Source organism: Macaca thibetana, chromosome 4, assembly GCF_024542745.1.
Source record: "Macaca thibetana thibetana isolate TM-01 chromosome 4, ASM2454274v1, whole genome shotgun sequence".
NCBI classification, from domain to species: domain Eukaryota; kingdom Metazoa; phylum Chordata; class Mammalia; order Primates; family Cercopithecidae; genus Macaca; species Macaca thibetana.
The window spans coordinates 10,661,405-10,684,779 of record NC_065581.1 but is presented as its reverse complement, the minus strand read 5'-3'; the positions used below and the strand labels follow the sequence as shown (position 1 = coordinate 10,684,779).

General features: G+C 41.9%; 1 protein-coding gene across 1 annotated transcript; it reads left to right on the top strand.

The window, feature by feature from the left end:
- Positions 1 to 32: 32 nt before the first annotated feature.
- Positions 33 to 23,375, top strand: C4H6orf52 (chromosome 4 C6orf52 homolog). Its single transcript, XM_050789608.1, has 6 exons — positions 33 to 70; positions 1,261 to 1,343; positions 7,783 to 7,864; positions 8,203 to 8,383; positions 12,081 to 12,126; positions 23,199 to 23,375. Exons 3-6 carry the CDS (start codon positions 7,794 to 7,796, stop codon positions 23,339 to 23,341), a joined length of 441 nt encoding a protein of 146 aa, XP_050645565.1. The 5' UTR covers positions 33 to 70; positions 1,261 to 1,343; positions 7,783 to 7,793; the 3' UTR covers positions 23,342 to 23,375.

Genomic DNA, 23,375 nt, shown 5'->3' with positions numbered 1-23,375 from the left:
GGCGGGACTTCCTCTACGAAGCCCCTCATCTCCGTGACGTCAGGAGGAGGCGGGGCCAACTTCCGGCCGGGTGGGTAGTGGCGCCGGCATCGCGTATTGTTGTGGGTTATGTACTACTAGGATAGAAGTTTTTGTTCAGGAAACAGCGGAACGAGCCTTTCTGTTGCTAACAGGGCAAGGAGGGGTGGGATTAGGGTTCGCGGTGACCTGTTCCAGCGGCGCAGCAGTCACTCTGCCTGGACGGACCCGGTGTGCTAGATGTGTCCGCGTTCCCGTCTGCCCGGGCCAGAATCCCCGCCCTGCACACTTTATCTGCCCGCTTGCCTAACTCTGGGGTTCTGTTGTCCAGGGTTGCGGCACCTCCTGGGGAGGGAGCAGTGAGCCTTGTTTTTTTTTTTTCCGGTTTTTTTTTTTTTTGAGACAAAGTTTCGCTCTTTTTGCCCAGGCTGGAGCGCAGTGGCGCGATGTCGGCTCACCGCAACCTCCGCCTCCCGGGTTCAAGCAGTTCTCCTGCCTCAGCCTCCCGAGTAGCTGGGATTACAGGCATGCGCCACCACGCCTGGCTAATTTTTATTTTTTGGTAGAAACAGGGTTTCTCCATGTTAGCCAGGCTGGTTTTGAACTCCCGACCTCAGGTGATCCGCCTGCCTCGACCTCCCAAAGTTGCTGCGATTATAGGCGTAAGCCACCGCGCCCGGCCAGAGCCTTCATGTGGAAGTTAGGAAGATAGAGTGAGCCTAAGCAACATATTTTGATGCCGTCTCTACAAAAATGTTTAAAAATCAGCTCGGCGTGGCGGCGCCCGCCTGTGTTCCCAGCAACTCGGAAGGCTGAGGTGGGATGATTGCTTGAGCCCAGGAGGCTGCAGTGAGCCTAGATCGTGCCACTGCACTCCAGCCTGGGGAACGAGCCAGACCCCGTTTCAAAGAAAAAAAAAGTCTTGTTTAATAAGGTTTAGAGATTCAGGTTTGTATTAGACATTACAGCTTTCCCACAAGCTCCGAACAGAGTAAATCTTGGTTCGTATAGTTCTCATAAACACTGTAGTAGGTCATTTGGTAAATGAGATGCATAGTCCATCCTTGTCAAATCTTAAGCCTCCATTTCAAGTGCAATACAGTGCTTCAGCGCTTAGACCCTTTCGTTTCCGATAACTTTTCTTCTCTGGTATTCTGAATTGTCAGTACATGTTAATTAATAGAGGCCGGTTTGAATCTTGCGGAAATGATTTCACTTGGGATGCTTTGGTTGTCATTGCAGTGCAGGAAAGGCCTTGTCATCGTTAGAGATAGATAATCGGTGCCACGAAGAAAAAACACGGAGACAAAAGATTTCTCAGCAAGGTAATCTTTACTTTCTGCAGAAAGGGTGCTCAATTGCAGATGGACAATTGAGCGAGAGCACACCTGAACAAAGGCAAAGCAGACATACCTTACGCATTTGGGTTGTCCTTGCTGCTGTCTGCATCCGTTGGCTGTAGCTGGACCTCATAATCTTAAACTGATACCCGATTGCTAAATAGGCTGTGAGCTGGAACGTGCCTGTGAGCATGCCCCACAGTTACATAGGATAGGGCTTAATAAAGAGTTATTAGCACAAGGCAAGGAGGCTTGAAGTCAGTCAGTCTTTAAAAGAAACTATTGTTTCTAACACTTAGGATTTATTCTTTAACAAGAAGGGAAACTTTGAAGAGGAAACTTTTTACTTCCTATATCATCTGCCAGCTTTGTCAAGGCCAAATGTAAGCACTTCTCAGACACTGAAATGCTGTTGACAAACTAATTTTCAGTCTAGTGGAAATCCTTGTATTAATTCACCCTTCTAAAATCATTCTTGGCTGGGTGCAGTGGCTCACGCCTGTAATTCCAGCACTTTGGGAGGCCGAGGCGGGCGGATCACTTGAGGTCAGGACTCTGTCTTAAAAAAAAAAAAAGGCCGGACGCAGTGGCTCACGCCTGTAATCCCAGCACTTTCACGAGGTCAAGAGATCGAGGATCGAGACCATCCTGACCAACATGGTGAAACCCCTTCTCTACTAAAAATACAAAAATTAGCTGGATGTGGTGGTGTGTGCCTATAGTCCCAGCTGCTCGGGAGGGTGAGGCAGGAGAATCGCTTGAACTAGAGAGGTGGAGGTTGCAGTGAGCTGAGATCCCACCACTGCACTACAAGGTGGGCAACAGAGTGAGACTCTGTCTCAAAAAAAAAAAAAAAAAAAAAAGGCATTCTTTCTTTCACTCTGTACTAGTTATCTTCATTGTGTTACAAAAAGTCAAATTATTTTACGATTTAGATTACTTTTTTTGTAATGTGTAACTTTCCACCAGAGAACCACTAAGATTAGAGGAGTGTGAAGTGAGTGTCCTCTGGACATTAGACTAGATATTAATAAGCAGGACTCGTTGTTGTTGTTTTGAGACAGAGTCTCGCTCTGTTGCCCAGGCTGGAGTGCAGTGGCGCCATCTCAGCTCACTGCAAGCTCTGCCTCAGGTTCACGCCGTTCTCCTGCCTCAGCCTCCCTAGTAGCTGGGACTACAGGTGCCTGTCGCCACATCGAGCTAATTTTTTGTGTTTTTAGTAGAGATGGGGTTTCACCGTGTTAGCCAGGATGGTCTCGATCTCCTGACCTCGTAATCCACCCACCTCAGCCTCCCAAAGTGCTGGGATAACAGGCGTGAGCCATGGTGCCCTGCGGGACATTTTAAGTTTCACATTTTATCTTTAAAAATGTGCCTTTATGCATTTTACTCCACAACATATCTGTTCATATTAATGCAAAAGTATTATGCTCTCAGCCAAAAATTTTTTAAAAAACACTAAAACTTTCAAAATCATGTTTTGTATATTGTTACTTCTGGAATGTCCCTGGTGCCCTGTCTCCTTACCCTAGGGACATCTCAACAGCTGTTTGAGAAGTATTAATATTTGTTTAATACTTTTTAAAAATAAATTTTAGCTTATCACCATAAAAAGGTGATTATTTAGAATCTGTTACCAGGCTGTCACGCTTTTACTTGCTTAAGTAACTTTTGTTCCAACCAGGAATTTTAGAATATAGTTGGTTCTAGAATGGAAACCATGGTGTAAGTACCATGAACATAACTCAAAGTGGTTTTACTTTAAAAAGAAAAAAAAACAAAAAAGAAAACCCCCAAAAACTTAGAAATCAGTGGAACCAATTATAGAGCTCAGAGAACTTAGACAACATCTAGTCCAGGTGTTACTAATCTGGGGGTTCTGGATCAGTTTCAGGGGTTTTGAATCCCATGAAATTATATGCAAATATGTGGATATACATTTTTGGAGGAGCGCATTAAGATTTTAAGGGAGGAGACCACCCCTCCTATTGTCTTACGCCCAATTTCTGCCTCCAAAGAAAGAAGAAGTAAAAACTAAAAGGCAGAAATGAAATCCAAAGACAGCCCGGCGCCACACCCTGGGCCTGGTAAAGATCGACCCCTAACCTAATTGGTTATGTTATCTGTAGATTACAGATATTGTATAGAAAAGCACTGTGAAAATCCCTGTCCTGTCCTGTCCTGTTCTGTTCCGTTCTAATTACCGGTGCATGCAGTACCCCCTGCTTGCTCAATCTACCACTACCCTCTCACACGGACCTTAGAGTTGTGAGCCTTTAAAGAGACAGGAATTGCTCACTCCAGGAGCTCGGTTGTTGGAGACATGAGTCTTGCCGAAGCTCCGGGCGAATAAAGCCCTTCTTTCTTTAACTTGGTGTCTGCAGGGTTTTGTCTGCGGCTTGTCCTGCTACAATTTAAGTACTGTTTCAAAAAGATTAGTTTAAAGGTACCTCATTAAGGGTAAAATGCAGTGATTCACTCTTAGGTTTAGTCTCAGGTTATAAACGCTGAGATATGTCTGGAGAAGTGACTTTTTCAAGAACACACAGCTAAATAACAGAGCCAGTAATGCTGCTCTTTTTTTATGTGTCCTCGGCCTTGAACATTCTCTTTAACAGAGAGGAAAGCAGCAGCATTTCATTTTATGCATGGCTGTGGCAGTAGTTTCAGATCTTAGATCGTGGATTTTCATTGTCTGAAGAAAGACAATGGAGAATTATATATCTGTTTAACTGGATTTGACCTGAGCATAACTTCCCATAAACCCTTCTATTCCCTTTCTAAACACAGGATGTAAAAAGCCATTTAATCTCAGTCTTGTGAAATCTGCAGTTGCCAAGAAACAACCAATGTTGAGAGTTCATTAATCAACACTAAAGCAAGAGAGGATTATATTGTTTTGTAGCTTTGTTTGTAAATTATTGATTGAAAAGATTTTTGCACTTGAGCTATGCTCTGATTCATTCGTTCATTCAACAAGTATTTGTTGAGTGCCTAGCTTTGGTTTGCTAAAGTAAAAGCTAGTTTTTCTTCTTGGGTGGCGAGGGTGGTAAGGTGGATATCCTGGGGTAAAAGCAGGATACGTTAGAGAAAAAGCCCTGTTAGAAATACCACGAGAATCTCATATTCCTGCTGAATTCCCCTCCTTTCTCAGTGCGGCAGGTAGCAACTCTTAAATTCAAGGACTATGGAGGTTGCATGTGAATGTATTCCTGGAGGTTTTGGTCTCCTTTGTATTTCCCAGCACGAAGGGAAGTGGAGATAATGCTGTACTTGCCCTGAACCTGTCCAGTAGTGTGCCCTGATAGAAATTTGCTTCACCCACTTCATGGGATTAATCTAGTTGAAACAGAAGGTTTGCATTTGGGGCTTTTAGCGAGCAGAACATCGCTTGTGAGTCCTTGTTACTGTCATCTCCAAGGCCTAAGTGTCCATCTTTACCCTGGGATCTTGCTTACAACCTTCTGTTCCATAGCTGCTGCCATCTTCCTAGGTGGTTTCAACATGATTACATCGACCTCTGTCTTCCTCAGCCTCCTTACCACCTGCTCAGTGTTCAACTTCCACGTTCCTTTCCAACTGCAGCCTCAATGCTTACCTGGTCATAGCTATAATTGTGATTTTCTTTGTGTAAAATAAAGTCAGTCCTAAAATGAGAGAAGTAAAAAAAAATTTTACAGAAAAAGAATCTTTAACTGACATGTTTTATTGGCTGTCTAAGCTATAGTAGTTAGGAATTGTATTTTACCTGACATAACGATAGTGGTCTAAACAAGACATTAAGTAAAATAAACCAGCGGTAGGCCAATCTAGTGCTAGTGGAAGGAGTCCTTAGTCGTCAGTGACCCAGACTCATTCTGTCTTGGATCCCAGTATTCTTCTGCATGACTTCTTCCCTGATGTCACCTCAGTCCAAGATAGCTGCAGAGTTATTCTTTTTTTTTTTTTTTTCGAGACAGAGTCTCACTTTGTCCCCCAGGCAGTGGCGCGATCTCGGCTCACTGCAAGCTCCGCCTCCCGGGTTCATGCCATTCTCCTACTTCAGCCTCCTGAGTAGCTGGGACTATAGGAGCCCACCACCACGCCCGGCTAATTTTTTTGTATTTATATAGAGACGGGGTTTCACCGTGTTAGCCAGGATGGTCTCGATCTCCTGACCTCGTGGTCCACCCGCCTCGGCCTCCCACAGTGCTGGGATTACAGGCGTGATCCACCGCGCCTGGCAGCTGCAGTTATTCTGACACAAACCATCGTATTTGTAATCATAGCACCAGACCTGGGGAGAGGGGAGAAGACAGAAAGGCCCCTTTCCAGCTAAGCAAATACCATTTTCCCACACAGCTTTCCCCTATCCCCTTCTACTAGTTCTGTTTACATCTTCTTAGCCGGACTGACCACCTGGCCACATCTTGCTGCAAGGGAGAAGCTAGGAAATGTAATGCTTTAGCTTGGGCCTATTGCTAGCCCAAGTGAAATCAGAATTGTTATTAAGGAAGAAAATAAACCCATATTGGGTGGCACTTAACAATGTCTGCCACAGCTGCTAATCAGTAAAATCTCCCTTGAAGACATGTGGAAATCCACTCCATATAAACTCCAGTATATCATCAATGCTAGTTGCCTTGCCTTGCCTTGCAGATACCATCGGCCCTCAGAGTCTGTGAGTTCTGCATCCCTGGATTCAACCAATCGTGGGCTGAAAATACTTGGGAGGCAGGACACGGTGGCTCACGCCTGTAATCCCAGCACTTTGGGAGGCCAAAGCAAGCAGATCACCTGAGGTCAGAAGTTTGAGACCAGCCTGGCCAACATGGTGAAACCCCGTCTCTACTAAAAATTAGCCAGGCATGATGGTGGGCGCCTGTAATCCCAGCTACTGGGGAGGCTGAGGCAGGAGAATCATTTGTACATGGAAGGCAGAGGTTGCAGTGAGGCGAGGTCATGCCACTGCCCTCCAGCCTGGGCAACATGGTGAAACCCTGTCTCTACTAAAAACACAGAAATTAGCCAGGCGTGGTGGCAGGTGCCTGTAATCCCAGCTACTGGGGAGGGTGAGGCAGCAGAATCACTTGAACCTGGGAGGTGGAGGTTGCAGTGAGCCAAGATCACACCACTGTACTCCAGCCTGGGTGACAGAGGGAGACTCCATCTCAAAAGAAAAAAAAAAGAAAAGAAAAAGAAAACCCAAAACTCAAAAAGTTTCAAAAAGTAAAACCTGAATTTGCCACATGCCGGAAACTACTGGTGAAGCCACATGAAGTAATATATAGCCATTGCATTAGATATTATAAGTAATCTAGACAGAATTTAAGGTTTATGGGAGGGAGGGTGTGTGTAGGTTCTTTGCAAACACTACACCATTTTATACTTGGGCATCCAAGGATTTGGGTATCTGAGGGGGATCCTGTAAACAATCTCATATGGATATGGAGGGATGAGTGTAGTAATGGCTCCACAACTGGTGAATGATTGAATGATCTGAATGTTTTGAATTCATCATGTTTGCTATTTTTCACATTATAGGTAAATAGAAAATACATTAAGAACTTAGTTATTAGCAAGCTGCAGGGAAATGGCCAAACCCTAAGTGCCCCATATGGACTTAAAAGTTATCCGGAATTTTGACACTGTGTAACCTTGCTACTTAAAGTGGTGGGAGCTGGCTAATAAAGGCAGAATCTGAGGCTCCACTCCAAATCTGTCAAGTTAGAGAACCTACATTTTAAACAAGTCCAGGTCATTTGAATGCACATGGAAGTTTGGGAAGCTTTATCATGCTTTTTAAAAAAAATACTGAACCAGAGAAATATTTCTTTAAAATTGTATCCTGTACTACTCTCATTAATGTAGGGTGTAAGAGAAAAGGAAGAGAGGAGGGAAGGGAGCGAGGGAGCACATTCTTCTCTGCCTCTTAATTTTGTAGCTAGTTGGATGATGCTTTCCACCTGCATGGGATTAAGAAAAGAAAAAGCCAGTAGGTGCTAGTTCCAATAGTTACTTTCAGCAGGTAGCTGAGGAGAGAAATGTATTTGTCTTAAGGTTTTAGTTACTAAAGTTTCCTCTTTTTTGTGTTGTGGTAAGGGGTGGAGTGGAGACTATCCTTCATTGTCAACCAACACACCTACCCCTTCTGTCCCTCCTTGGGGTTCTGCTGACTCCCCCTGGCCTGACAGTTGGTAGAGAGGGCTGGCAGGTGGAAGCCAGAAATTCCCCCAGGTGCCTCAGTACACCCCTCCCCCACCCACACCTTTGCCCCATTTGTCAGGAAAGTCAAGCAATTAATTGCCTAGCAGGAATTGCCACTAAATGTAATTCTCTCAGATGTAGTTGCGAGACTTATTTGTCAGGGTTGAGAGGTTTTAGCCCACAAGCTGGAATTTTTGATGCGGGAATAAAAACTGGATTCTGCTCTCTTTTTGTAAAGTTTCTGGATAAATGGCCCAACGAGAGAGTTTTGCAGGTTTTGGCATAGCTCAACAAAGTAACTATTACTGCTACTGGCAAAGGTGAGTGTTTTTCTCCTACTTTGAAAAGGAAAGCTGTTACTGTTCTGTTTGCTATATAATTGTTGGTAACTTACGAACTATGGCTTTTTAAAAATTTATTTAAGTTCCTCGGTACAGATACAGAATGTGCAGGTTTGTTACATAGGTATACATGTGCCATGGTGGTTTGCTGCACCCATCAATCCGTCATCTACATTAGGTATCAAACTATGGCTTTGAACACAGGTGTTCAATTTATTGCAAACTTCCTGGAGAAAAGAAAGGGTTTGGGGGTTTGTGGATGATTCTGCATTGGTTGGTGACGATTCTCATTCCTGTAGTCTCCCCTCTGCTATTAGAGTGAAGCAGGAGTTCCAGCCCAACCAGGGTTACCTTTATGGCAACTGGTATGCGCGACAGCACAGCTCATACCTTCTTTCTGGCTACAGCTATGGCTGTGCAGTGGATGGAAATGGACGGGACTGTTTTTCTGCGCATGAGACTCCTGAACACACAGCTGGAATTCTGGTTATGCCTAAGGTATCCCTTGCTGGAATGAGTCTTGTGTCATTTGTGTGCCCAATAATAAACATCACTTTCCTATCTTCACACATCGGTGTCTTGTCATCAAAATTCCCACAGCATGGCTTTTGCTACCTGTTTTAATACTAGAGAGTAAAGCTGATAGCCTAAGAAAAATTTTTTATAGCTTTGTTGAGGTATAATACACAAAAAGTCTCTGTACATGCTTAATTTATATGCTTTGCTGAGTTTGGACATGTGTAACCTAGAAGTGTTCACTTGCAGATAATTTCCCATTCTCTTCCAGAAACAAAACAAAAGCCTAATGAAGTCTTTGTCTAAATTCTTGCTACTAAATTTTAGATTATCATAATTCAATATATTTTACTCTTTAACACTTAATATAGGACAAAAGGTAGTTTTGGGGTTTGTTTTATAGCAGTTGGACATAAATACACTTTAAAAAGATATTTTAATAGTTTGAATTACTGAAGTGACATATTTCTCAAATCACACAAAGATGTATTGAAGTAAGGGAAAAGTTCCTCCTCAAACACCCCTCCTCCTTCCCCATTCCCCTCCCACTTAGAAGAAAGTACTGTGGAGTGGATGTGTGTCTTCTAGATCTTTCTCCTGTACTATTGCTCAATCAGTGTGGTTCGTCTTTCTGTTTTGGTGGTTAGGGGATGATTTAGGCAAGAATGAACTATGTAGTATATACTGGTTTTCTTTGCTTCTGCATAAGGAGACCTTTCTTTAAAAAATTGCACACTTATGGTCTGGGCAAGATGGCTCACGCGGGTAGTCCCAGCTACTTGGGAGACTGAGGCAGGATGGTCACTTGAGCTCGGGAGTTTGAGGCTGCAGTGAGCCATGACTGTGCCATTGTACTCCAGCCTGAGCAATAGAGTGAGCTCATTTAGACATAGTGTGATTTTTAGCTCATCTGTTATCTGACATTTTAAATATTTTCAGGGCTTTAACAAACTTTTTTACTTATCTTCAAGCATTTGTCTGAGTGTTGCTTTTTTCCCCCAAGAATATATTTCTGGATGTGAAAGGGCTGGATTAAAGGATATAACATTAAAAATTTTTAATAGCAAATTACCTAAAGTCTGCATGAATTTGTACTTTTCATTATTGTGGTGGGTGTTCTTGCTACTCTACATTTCTCTGTGTATGATTAGCCAATCTAATAGGGCAGAGAGGCATTTGTCTATTATTGAGGGCAAATACCTCTTGAAATGTTTATTGGCATCTGTGTTCTGTGACTTTGATATCCTCTTTCTAGTTTTTCTGTTGAGTTATGTCCCTCTTGCTTGACTGAGTAAGATATTCACATGTTAGAGAAATTAACATTTTGGAGTTTAAATGTTACGGACTTCCCCCACCCTGGCTTGTCTCCTAATATTCGGAGTGACACCGTTTGTGTGATCTTTGCCTTAAAACCGAAGTTGAATTTTATATCTAGTCCCTTGGCTTTTAAAACTTACATTTGCTTTATATTGTGATATTTTACTGCCCAAACTTGCGTTTTCAATTTTTCTCAAGTCTGTTTTAGTTGTGCCTCTTGTATAAAATATCTTGTTAGATTTATTGTCATTTTTTCCCCCTTTTGACCCAATTTGGGTTTTTCCCTTTTAACAAATGTTTGATATTGCAGCACTTAAAAAACAAAAATCTTTCACTACATTGCCTGAGGTTTTGGCACTCTTTTTTTTTTTTTTTTCTTTCGCCTCTTCCCTTTTTGCTCTTTTTTGGGAGACAGTGTCTTTTGGTGGTTACCCTTATATCATTAAATAGAGAAGTATAAGAATGAGTATATTATCAACTTCAGAAACGAAAGTATTTCTTGATTTTTCATCACTCTTGAGAAAATTAAGAAATGAATATCCTTTTTTTCTCACCTGGCTACCCTTTCTCTCCATTCCTCTGTCCATTTTTTGTTGGCATATTCTGGAATTTTTATCTCACCCTCTAGCCAAATTATTACTATAACATGCATTTTTTTCGTATAAGAATTATAGAAATATATTATCTTTTGTGGTTGTGGTGACCCCACTGTGCCATCTGCCTGCCATCCTGCTGGGTGTTCCCTGTTGGGAAGCTGCTGAGCAGAATTAAAGATGATAAGGCTCCGTGGTGGCGCTCTTTTACTCACACGTCCCCATTTTGGTCTTCTCTAATAAAGCGTGTCCTCTCCAAGATGTCCTAGTTCTTCCCTGCTTCCCCCAATGTGCTGTGCCTCTGTCCATAACCTTTATCTCCCCAGGTTAAAGGGGAGATCTCCAGCCCTCTCCTTTACATTTTGACATTGTGGAGGTGGGTGTCTCCAAAGTGATTCTCAGGTCTTTGTGGTCCATCAGCATGCTTTCCCAGACTATATCTAGCTGAGGAAAGCCTTTTATAAATGTGCTTTTGTTTAAAGGCAGCCAGCTGCATACACAGCGCAGGTGGCCATCAGACCAGAGAGAATGCTCTGTCTCCAGATAGTTCCTGCTTCCCTCATCCTGGTTATTTAGCATCCACATTTACCAGAACACACATTGAAAGGAGGAAATGTGAGCTTACTTAGTCTTGTATTATAGGAGAGGACTTATGGAAGTGTGGATTCTTGGTGTTTTAGCCATTTCTTTCTTTCCTTCTTATATAACTAGTTTTTAGAAATGATGTATTGCTCTTTTGCCCAGGCTAGAGTACAGTGGTGCCATCATAACTCACTGCAGTCTTGATCTCCTGGGTTCAAGTGGTCCTCCTGCTTCCAAGTAGCTGAGACTATCGGCTGCATGCCACCATGCCTGGTGTCTTAGCCATATCTAAGTAGAAAAAAGACACAGATTGTCTTTTGAAATTTATGGTAACTATATAACCTATTTTCCAAACCTCAATATATTTCAGAGTGAAGAGGAGGCATACTTTCAGATAGACTGAAAAGTCTTTGGCTCTTAGTATCTTGTCATTCTTATTAGCAAGAGAAGCTTAATTAGGTGCCAGGAGCTAGATCAGCCCTTTCTTGATAGAATGATTCCTTGGAATAGCTGGCCATCCTTAAAAATACAGGTTCCCAACAGGTCTACATAGAGGAATCATAAAAACGTATGCTGCCCCAGTAGAGCCAACAGGCTCTGGGTTAACCAACTAAGATTTACTTTGGGAGTGCCTCTGCAGTTTACTTCTCTCATTATGTAAGAATATGATTGGTTTGCTTTGCTGTAGCCTCTGCATTTTCTTGAGCACCTAATGTCCTGGTTCTTAGCTGAGCCATGGGTTTGAGGACGTGATTAGAAGGCCATGAGGAAAACGTGTTCATGGAGACTTTACAGATTGTCTTCTGGAAGGAGGAGCAGAACTCGAGGTACAGGCATGTAGTACAGGAAATAAGGAGCCTGGATTCCAGGGTCCCTGCTGTCTGGTTCCTAGCTCAGGCTCTAGGATGCTAGTTAGGTCCCAGAAAATCCAGGGGCCAGAGGCCCTTGTTAGGCTGGCTCCTCTTTGTGACATTTCTTCTGTGACTCAGTTTACTTCTTTCATAATTGTACTGTCACCTAAAGATTCTTTGAATCAAATTCAAAAGTTGATTTAAAGAGATTAATTTTTAATATTATTTTTATTTTAGGTAGTTTTTTTAAGAGCTAGAGTTTTTCTCAATGAAGTATATATTGATATTAAACCTTTAAGTGAAATTATTTTCTCATGAGATAATTTTTTGTTGCAGGAAACCACACCTCTAGCTGAAAACCAAGATGAAGACCCACTAGAAGGTAACATAAACCTTGTACTGAAGTGGTTGGAAACAAAACCCCATTTCCTGGTTTCTCATTCACTCAGCTTGCTAGAAACTGGGAGGTTCTATTGGAAAATTCCAATGTAGGTTGCCTAAGCCATATGCTTCAGTAATTTCTCTTGTTTTTAGAAACTGGTTCTATGGGAACAACTTTAGCTGAACCACCTCTTTGGGTCTTTCTGAAGGACTGAGAAAAGGGGACATTCCCAAACAATAACAAGCCAATACATTTTTCTTAAGCTCCATTTCCTCTATAAGTTTAGACTTTGAGGAAAATTATGCTTTAATTCTGTTTTTCAAGTGTGGAGAGCATGAGGTAATTGCTGTGGCCTCAGGATTATTGGATCCTGGGGTACCCGATAGGATGGCACTGTAGTGTCAGTCTGTGTGGTGCTTCCTGTACTTCTCAATTTGTTTTGGAAAGAACAAAGTTTGTCTGCCTGGGGACAAACACTCTGAATGTGTCTTATTTGAGGAAGGGAAAAAATGTTTTCTTCTTTTACTTTAAGTAATGGGAAAGAAAACTAGAGGAGAAATACAGAGAACACTATTGCCTTTTTCTTATCACATGTCTGTCTTATCACATTTGTCTCGTTTCTCTCTCTTGCCCAAACCCCTGCCCCTACCAGACAAACCCACCCACTGCCTTATGACTTTATCAAAGAAGGGAGCATGTTGTTATCAGTCTTTGTAGCCCCTGTGACTAATTCAGAGTTCGCATGTTGGTAGGTGCTCAGTGTTTACATCAAATTGGTGTTGAAAAGAAATCTTCATATGCTATTGAGCAGTTCTATTTTTAGTACTTTGATTTAAACATGAGTAAAGGGTGCTTATTTAAACTTTCTGGGATTTCTTTCAGGTTAAGTGTGAGTCTCTTCCTGCCTTCATCAGTTATGCAATTTATTAAAATTGATGCAGGATTTCTTCCTCCTTAGTTCAGCTAAATCTGGGTCCTTGTCTCACGACCAGGAAAAATTAGGCATGCGAACACATTGAAGGGTGAGGAGAATGGAATTAATTAAGCAAAAGGAAAGCTCTTAACAAAAAAGAGGGATCCAAAACACAGGTTTCCACCTCACAAATTGAATACCAGGCTACCACACACAAGTTGAAAAGGCCAGGCTCCTCCCCTGCATAAGGTGTGAATTCCTGGTGGCTCCTCCTCATTCTTCCAGTGTGCATGTGGGCCCTTAGTCTGAGCCACTCCACATTGATTTATTTCCCTTACTACACATGTGTTAAGGGATGGAATTTTTCACTGTGGGCATGTTTAGCCAAACCCCTGTGCACAATGACTTGGGCAGGTTGGAGGTTCTTCAGGGACCCTTCCCTATTTGCCTAGGCATTTGGCTGTCCCCTGTCTCATCAAAATAATAGAGGTAAAGGTCTGCTTTTGGGATACAGACTGCCACGGGGTTCAGATCCCACCTATTAGCTCTGTAGTTCCAGACAAATTAATCTCTAGTGTGTCTGCTTCACTTTCTGTAAAGTGAGGACATTGTTACCTTTCTCATAGGAAGTGTGGGCATGCTAGGTCTAAAGTACTTTTAGGTGGTTAAACAGCTTCTGCCATGTGATAACCACTCAAGTATTGGCTGGTCATCAATCTGGCACAGTACTGGTCAGTAGAAATGTAATGCAATTGCACCTCAAGGAACTAGAAGACGAGAACAAAGTAAACCCAAAATTAGTAGGAGAAAAGAAATAATAAAGACTATAGCAAAAATAAATAGAAACTAGAAAAACAATACAAAAGATCAATGAAATGAAGGGTTGATTTCTTTAAAAGATAGTCAACAAACCTTTAAGAACAAAAGAAACTCAAAATCAGATGAAAAAGGAGACATTACAACTGATACCACATAAATACAAAGGAACATAAAAGACAATTATAAACAATTATACATCAATAAATTCGATAACATAGAAGAAATGAGTAAATTCCTGGACACATAGAATCTACTACCTACCAAGATTAAATTATGAAGAAATGGAAAACCTAAACAGACCAATAATGAGGAAGGAATTGAAACAGTAATAAAAAGTCTCCCATCAGGCCAGGCCTGGTGGATAATGCCTGTAATCCCAAGCACTTTGGGAGGCTGATGGGGGAGGATCATTTGAGTCCAGGGGCTTGAGACCAGCCTTGGCAATACAGTGAGACCTTATTTCTACCAAAAATTTAAAAAAAAACTAGGTATAATAGTATGTGCCTGTAGTCCCAAATATTTGAGAGGCTGAGGTAGGAGGATTACTTGTGCCCAGGAGGTCGAGGCTTAAGTGAGCTATGAATGTGCCACTGCATGTCAGCCTGGGTGACAGAGTGAGACCCTATCTCAGAAAGTCTCCCATCAAAGAAAAGCCCAGGTCCTGATGGCTGGCTTCACTGTTTAATTCTACTAAACATTTATTTTTCATTTTATTTTTTGTAGAGGTGGAGTCTCACTTTGTTGCTCAGGTTAGTCTCAAACTCTTGGGCTTAAGCGATCCTCCCAGCTCTGCCTCCCCAAGGGTTGGAATTACAGGTTGGAATTACAGTTACCATGCCCGGCCCCCAAACATTTAAAGAAGAACTAATGCCACGTCTTAAACTACTCCAAAAAATCGAAGATGAAATACGTTGAAATTCATTTTATGAAGCCAGCATTACTCTGATATCACAACCAGAAAAGGACACAACAAGAAAAAACTACAGCCAGTACTCCTGATGAACATAGATGCAAAGGTCCCCAACAAAATACTAGCAAACTGAATTCAATAGCGCAATAACAAAATCATCTGTCATGAACAAGTGGTATTCATCCCAGGGATGCAAGGATGGTTTAATATACACGAATTAATAAACATGATACATCCCATTATCCCATCAACAGAATGAAGGACAAAAAACATTATTTTTCTTTTCTTGTCTTTTTTTTTTTTTTTTTTTTTTTCCTTTTTGTGGAGAACGGGGTCTCGCTATATTACCCAGGCAGGTCTCGAACTCCTGGGCTCAAGCTATCCTCCCGCCTCTGCCTCCCTGAGAGCTGGGATTACAGGCGTGAGCCACCGCGCCCGGCCTATTTTTCTTTTCTTTCTTTTCTTTTTTTTTCTGGAGATAGGGTCTCATTCTGTCACCCAGGTTGGAGTGCAGTGGTGTGATCTTGGCTGCAACTTCTGCCTCCTAGGCTCAACCAATCTTCCCATCTCAGCCTCCCAAGTAGCTGGGACCACAGGTGCATGCCACCATGCCCAGCTAATTTTTTGTATTTTTGGTAGAGACAGGGTTTCGCCATGTTGCCCAAGCTGGTCTTGAACTCAGCTCAGGTGATCTGCCTGCCTCAGCCTCCCAGAGTTCTGGGATTTACAGGCATGAGCAACTGCTCTTGGCAATCATTTCAGTAGATGCAGAAAAATCATTTGACAAAATTCAGTATCTCTTCATGATAAAAACTTTCAACAAATTAGGTATAAAAGAAGTGTACCTCAATACAATAGAGGCCATATAACAAACTCACAGCTAACATTGCACTGAACGGGGAAAAATTGAAAGCTTTTCCTCTATGATCTGAAACCGGATAAGGATGCCCCCTTTCACTACTTCTATTCAACATAATAGAAGTAACCATAATAGTCTAGCCAGAGCAATTAGGCAAGAGGGAGAAATAAAAGGTTCCCAGGTTGGAAGGGAAGAAGTGAAATTGTCCTTGTTTGATGATGACATGATGTGATATACAGGCATACCTCATTTTATTGTACTTCACTTTATTATGTTCCACAGATACTATGTGGTTTTTTTTTTTTTTTTTTTTTTTTTTTTAACAAATTAGAAGTTTATGGCAGCCCTGAACTGAGCAAGTGTATCTGTGCCATTTTCCCAACAGTATGTGCTCATTTTGTTAGCACTGTTTAGCAATAAGTTATTTTTTTCTTTTCTTTTTTTTTTCTTTTTTTTTTTTTGGAGACAGTCTTACTCTTTGTCACCCAGGCTGGAGTGCAGTGGCATGATCTCGGGTCACTGCAACCTCCGTCTCCGGGTTCAAGCGATTATTCTGCCTCAGCCTCCTGAGTAGCTGGGATTAGAGGCACCTACCACCACACCTGGCTAATTTTTGTATTTTTAGTAGAGACAGAGTTTCACCATGTTGGCCAATCTGGTCTTGAACTCCTGACATCAGGTGATCCACCCACCTCGGCCTCCTAAAGTGCTGGAATTGCAGGCGTGAGCCACCGTGCCCGACAGCAATAAACTATTTCTTAAGGTAATTACATTGTAAACAAATTTATTCTTTTTGTTTTTTTATTTTTATTTTTGAGATGGAGTCTTGCTCTGTTGCCAGGCTGGAGCACAGTGGCACGATCTCTGCTCACTGTAATCTCCGCCTCCTGGGTTCAAGTGATTCCCCTGCCTCAGCCTCCCAAGTAGCTGGGACTATAGGCATGCACCACCATGCCTGGCTAATTTTTTGTATTTTAGTAGAGGTGGGGTTTCACCATGTTCGCCAGGATGGTCTCAATCTCCTGACCTCGTGATCTGCCTGCCTCAGCCTCCCAAAGTGTGGGGATTAGAGGCGTGAGCCACTGTGCCTGGCCAAATTTGTTCTTTAAAAAAAATTTTTTTAAATAGAGACAAGGTCTTACTATGTTGCCAGGCTGGTGTAGAACTCCTGAGCTCAAGTGATTCTCCAGCCTCGGCTTCCCAAAGTACTGGGATTACAGGCATGAGCCACCATGCCCGGCCAATATAAACAACTTTTATATGCACTGGGAAACCAAAAAATTCATGTGACTTGCTTCATTGCAATATTCATTTTACTGCAGTGGTTAGGAACTAAACCTGCAATATCTCCAAGGTATGCCTGTAAAGAAAATCCTACAGACTCTGCCAAAAAACTGTTAGGTCTAATAAACTTACTAGTTTTGTATCCTGTTACTTTACTACACAAAATTGTTTCTATACACTAATAACTATTTGAAAAAGATAACAAAAAAATAATCCCATTTACAATAGCTTTAACAAAAACTTAAGAGTAAATTTAACCCGGGAGGCGGAGCTCGCAGTGAGCCGAGATTGCGCCACTGCGCTCCAGCCCGGGCAACAGAGCGAGACTCTGTCTCAAAAAAACAACAAAAAAAGTAAATTTAACTGAGGTGAAAGATGTCTATACTGAACACTAAAAAGTGTAGATGGAAGAAACTGAAGATACAAAAGATACCTCATGCTTATGGATTAATGGATTAAGAGAATGAATATTATTAAAAAGTTCATACTACCCAAAGTGATCTACAGAATCAATGCAATCTCTCTTTTTTTTTTTTTTGAGACAGAGTCTCGCTCTGTGGCCTAGGCTGGAGTGCAGTGGCCTGATCTCAGCTCACTGCAAGCTCCGCCTCCCGGGTTTACGCCATTCTCCTGCCTCAGCCTCCGGAGTAGCTGAGACTACAGGTGCCTGCCACCTCGTCCGGCTAGTTTTTGTACTTTTTAGTAGAGATGGGGTTTCACTATGTTAGCCAGGATGGTCTCGATCTCCTGACCTCGTGATCTGCCCGTCTCGGCCTCCCAAAGTGCTGGGATTACAGGCTTGAGCCACCGTGCCCGGCTTTTATTTATTTATTTTTTTCAGGCAGTCTCACTGTGTTGCCCAGGCTGGAGGGCAGTGGTGTTTCATCTCAGCTCACTGCAACCGCCTCCTCCAGGGTTCAAGCAGTTCTCCTGCCTCAGCCTCCCAAGTAGTTGGAATTACAGGTGCCCACCACGCCTGGCTGTTTTTTGTATTTTTAGTAGAGACAGGGCTTCTCCATGTTGGCCAGGCTGGTCTTGAACTCCTGACCTCAGGTGATCCACCAGCTTTGGCCTTCCAAAGTTTTGGGATTACAGGCATGAGCCATTGTGCCCAGCCAGATTCAATGTACTCTCTATCAAAATACCAATGGCATTCTTCATAGAAATAAGAAAAAATGACCGAGTGTTGTGGTGGCTCACGCCTGTAATCCTGGCACTTTGGGAGGCTGAGGTGGGAGGATCACGTGAGGTCAGGAGTTCAAGAGCAGCCTGCTCAACATGGTGAAACCTCGTCTCTATTAACAATACAAAAATAGCCCTAATCGTGGACTGCTGGGTGAGCAGCAGTCCTGCATGAACGCACACGCACAAGTTGCCCCGCGGCGCCCCGCGCGATATCGGCCGGGACCCTGGGAGGCGGTCCACACTGTTTTCAGCGGATAGTTGGGGCCAGGTAAGTGACCGCGCAAGGACCCGGGATCCCCAGGTTGCGCTCTACGCAGCGGGAGGGCCACTCGCCCTGTTGAGAGCCGGCGGGCAGGGCACCTCCGCGCTTGGAAAAGGGTGGTCCAGCACTGCCGGTCCCACTCCTCGGCGCGGTCAGCGTCTGCCTTTGCCAAACCCGGAAAGAGCTCACCAGGTCTAGGACAGCCTGAAAGACCAAAGATGAATGTTGGGTAGGATGTGGAGAAAAGAGCCCTTGCATACTGTTGGTGGGAATGTAAATTGGTACAGCAATTATAAAAAGTATGGCGTTTCCTCAAAATATTAACAGTAGAACTACTATATGATCCAGCAGTCCCACTATTGGGCATATATCCAGAGGAAATGAAATCAGTATGTTAGAGGGACATCTGTACTTCCGTGTTTATTGCAGCACTATTCACAATAGCCAAGATACAGAATCAAACTAAGTGCCCATAAGTGGATGAGAGAGAGCGAGAGAGAGAGAGAGATTTCTTTATATATATAGTATATATAAAGAAAATATGTATATATACAATAGAATACTATTAAACTATAAAAATGATGAAATCTGGTCATTTGTGGCAACATGGATGAACATGGAGGACGCTATGTTAAGTGAAATAAACCAGGCACAGAAGAACAAATGCCATATGATTTCACTCATGTGGAATCTTAAAAAGCTTATTTCATAGCAGTAGAACATAGAATGGTGGTTATTAAAGGCTGGGGTAGTTGCAGGGAGAGAGTGATAGGGAGATGTTGGTCAAAAGATAGAGAATTTCAGATAGCTAGGAGGAATACCTTTCAAGAGATTTATTGTAGGCTGGGCGCAGTGGCTCACGCCTGTAATCCCAGCACTTTGGGAGGCCGAAGTGGGTGGATCACGAGGTCAAGAGTTTGAGACCAGCCTGGCCAACATGGTGAAACCCCGTCTCTACTAAAGATACAAAAAATTAGCGAGTGTGGTGTCGCGCGCCTGTAATCCCAGCTACCCAGGAGACTGAGGCAGGAGAATTGCTTGAACCTGGGAGGTGGAGGTTGCAGTGAGCTGAGATCACACCATTGCACTCCAGCCTGGGCAACAAGACCAAAACTCCGTCTCAAAAAAAAAAAAATTATATGTAATATATAATATGTATATAATATATAATATACATAATATGTATATAGTATATATACATAATATGTATATTATATATTATATATTATATACATAATATGTATATTATATATTATATATTATATACATATGTATGCAGTATATTATATATAATATAAAGTATATACTATAGTATATATATTTACTCTATATATTATAGCATGGTGACTATAGTTAATGAAGAAATATAGTGAAAAATACAGGTTAATTCGAAGGTAGTGAGTTATCGCAATTGGTTGTTCAGTCAGTTGCAGATTGAATTTTTTGTTCTACTCTTTGCTTCTTACTGCTGCATTTGACTAGTCTTTAAAAAGAAAAAAAGGAAAAATAAAGAAAAATACTTAGTGGATATTCGGTGTTTCCACCACAAAAATGAAAAATAACTATATGAGGTAGTTATTTGATCATTTGATCATTCCACAATGAACATATACTTGAAACATTGTTATATGTGGTAAATACATACAGTTTTCTCTGTCAGTCTGAAAATGTAGAAATTAAAAAATAGACAATGAGAAACACAAAGCTATCCATGTGGGTAATTTTAAATTTTTTAGTAGCCAAATTAACCAACTCAAGAGATAGGTGAAATTAATAATGTTTCTTAACCTAATATCTGTTATGGACTGAATTTGTGTTCCTCTCCCTCGCCAAATTCATATGTTGAAACCCTCACTCCCAATGTGATAGTTTTAGGAGGTGGATCTTTAGGGAGATGATTAGGATTAGGTGAGGTCATGAGGGTGGAGCCCTCATGAATGGAACTGGTGACCTTACAAGAGTCACGAGGGAATTTGATTCCTCTCTCTGCCTTCTGCCATGTGAAAATATGACTTCTGGGCAGTGTGCAACCCAGAAGAGGGTCCTCACCAGAACCCAACTATGCCAACACCTTGATTTTGGACTTTTGGTTTCCAGAACTGTGAGAAATAACTGTGTGTTGTTTACAAACTACTCAGTCTCTGATATGTTGTTAGCAGCCCAAACTAAGACAATATCCAAAATATTATTCCAACATGCAATCAATATGAAAACAACTTTTTTTTTCCATCAAATCTTTGAAATGCAGCATATATTTCTTCTATCGTTTTTCTTTTAATGGCCACCCCCTCATCTGCAGATTGAGGGGACCCTTATTCTGAGGGCTATTCAGACATTACCTTCAAGCAGATTTTTAAATTGTTCCTATTGTGGTGAAATACACATAACATAAAACTTACCATCTTGACTTTTAAATGTATCACACTTGATCTTAGCCAAAAGGCCAAGAAGCAATAGACTTTTAAATGTATCAGTGGTATTAAGTACATTCATAATGTTGTGTAACCATTACCATTCATCTCCAGAACTCTTCATTATATAAACTGAAACTCTATACCCATTAAATAACAACTCTTCACTCTCCCTTCCCTCATCCCCTGTCAACCACCATTCTGCTTTCAATGTGGTATATATTTTATCCTTACATCACATTTCAATGAGGGCCAGCAATGCTCAATAGCTGCATGTGGCTAGTGGCTACTGGCTACTGTGTTGGACAACATTGGTCTAGAAGATGCACAGGTTTAGGGATAATATAATTAGTTTGTCTTAAATAGGCTTCTATTATAGTTTTGGTCAGCATCACTGGAAGAGCAGAGATCATATAATCCGGGGCTTGGAGCTGACCACACTGTGTCTGTTTTCTTGGCCACAGGTTAAGTGGAGAGCATGCTCATAAGCATATAATCCTAACTCCTCTTTCCCCACCCGGGGCATGCAGTCAGGGACCCGTTAGCAGACAACTGCCCATAACGCTAAAGGAAAGGAACTGGGGACAGAAGTATAAGAAAATTTCAGAATGTTTAGGGGGAAAAAAGGGAAACATCTACTTTTATGACCAGAAATGCTCAAAGGAAAGATGACTCAAAAGGGATGGGAAGCTCTAAAGAATAAGAATCAGACAACACAATCATGAATGACTCCAGTGAAGAAAAGTGAGAAGTAGCTCATGAAATTAATATGATGACTAAAGCCTATTTGACCATTTTGGTTCTAAAATGATAAATACAGAAGGGTACTGCATTAGTCTTCTAGGGCTACTGTAACAAAATACCATAGACTGGGTGGTTTAAACAAAAATTTATTTTCTTACCGTTCTGGAGGCTGGAAATCCAATATACGGGGTCTGGCTAATTTGGTTTCTGGCGAGGGCTCTCTTCTTAGCTTGCAGACAGCAGCCTTCTTGTTGTTTCCACACTTGACCTCTTTATGCATACATTGTAGGAGAGAATGTGAGCAAGTTCTCTGTTCTTTTTTTTAAAAAAATTATTTTTATATTTTGTAGTGATGTGGTCTCAATATGTTGCCCGGGCTGATCTCAAACTCCCAGACTTAAGCAATTCACTGGTCTCAGCTTCCCAAAGTGTTGGGGTTACAGGTGTGAGCTGCTGTGTCCTGCTTGCTGTCTCTTTTTGTAAGGGCACTACTTCTATCAGACCAGCACCCAACACTTATGACTTCATCTAACCTCCTAGAGGCCCCATCTCCAAATGCCTTCACATTGTGGGGGTTAGGCTTTTAATAGAAGAATTTTGTGGGGCAAAGATTTAGTCCTTAATAGACATACAGATGAATAGCATGAACCCATATGAGTATTAGGAAGCAAATTATGATCCACAAGGAACTGAGGCTTGCAAAAATTACAAAGGAAAACATAAAAGGCTTCTTCAGTTACGTTCAGTACAAGGAGAGGAAAAAAATAGATTACGTTAAAAAAAACTAATGACCTTGAAAGCCTTGGAAAGCTCTGGAAACCTGGCAACTTGGGCTGAAAATCCAGGTTTAATACGTTCGCAATAACACCACCATCTCGTCACAGGGTTCCAGGTTTCAGAGATGGAAGGCCGAGTCCTCCTGTGTTTCTGAATTAGTTGCTGTATAAAATTTATTCACTTACATTAGTCTGTTAACTGAGCAGTTAAAGTAGCATGTTTATTTTTACAACCCCCTGTCTAAGGAGCCCTTGGCTTGGTTCATTGTTTGGCATTGTGTCTACCTGGCACCTGCCAGAAACATGGCAGTCATTCTTGACCTTCCTTTTTCCCTTTCCTCCCAAATTGAATCCATCCCCCAGGCATCTCAAATCTGTCCATTTTTTTTCTCCATCTCTTCTGTCAGCTGGATGCTCATTGAGTTTGATGATACTACTACTTTTATAGCTTAAATTTCTATTTTCAAGCTTATTGAAAGGAAATACAGAATTTAGGATTTTTTTTTTTTTTTTTTTTTTTTTTTTTTAAGACAGAGTCTTGCTCTGTCGCCCAGGCTGGAGTGCAGTGGCCGGATCTCAGCTCACTGCAAGCTCCGCCTCCCCAGTTCACGCCATTCTCCTGCCTCAGCCTCCCGAGTAGCTGGGACTACAGGCGCCCGCCACCTCGCCCAGCTAGTTTTTGTATTTTTTAGTAGAGACGGGGTTTCACCGTGTTAGCCGGGATGGTCTCGATCTCCTGACCTCGTGATCCACCCATCTCGGTCTCCCAAAGGGAATTTAGGAATTTTAACCTTTACTATCTGCAATACTTCCTGCAAATGCTTTCTAAAAGCTTTCTAATTTTAAACTATTTCTAGTATGTGTCCTGTAAAACTCTATCTTTTTCATATCCATGATTGGCTTCTGCAGATCCACATCTTCATTTGAATATTGAAGAATCAAACCAAGAGTTTATGGTGAAAAGTGAAGAACTCTACGACTCCCTCATGAATTGCCACTGGCAGCCTCTGGACACAGTTCACTCCGAAATTCCAGATGAGACCCCGAAGTGAAGCGAGGTGTTCATTAAACTCTGCAATTATCATA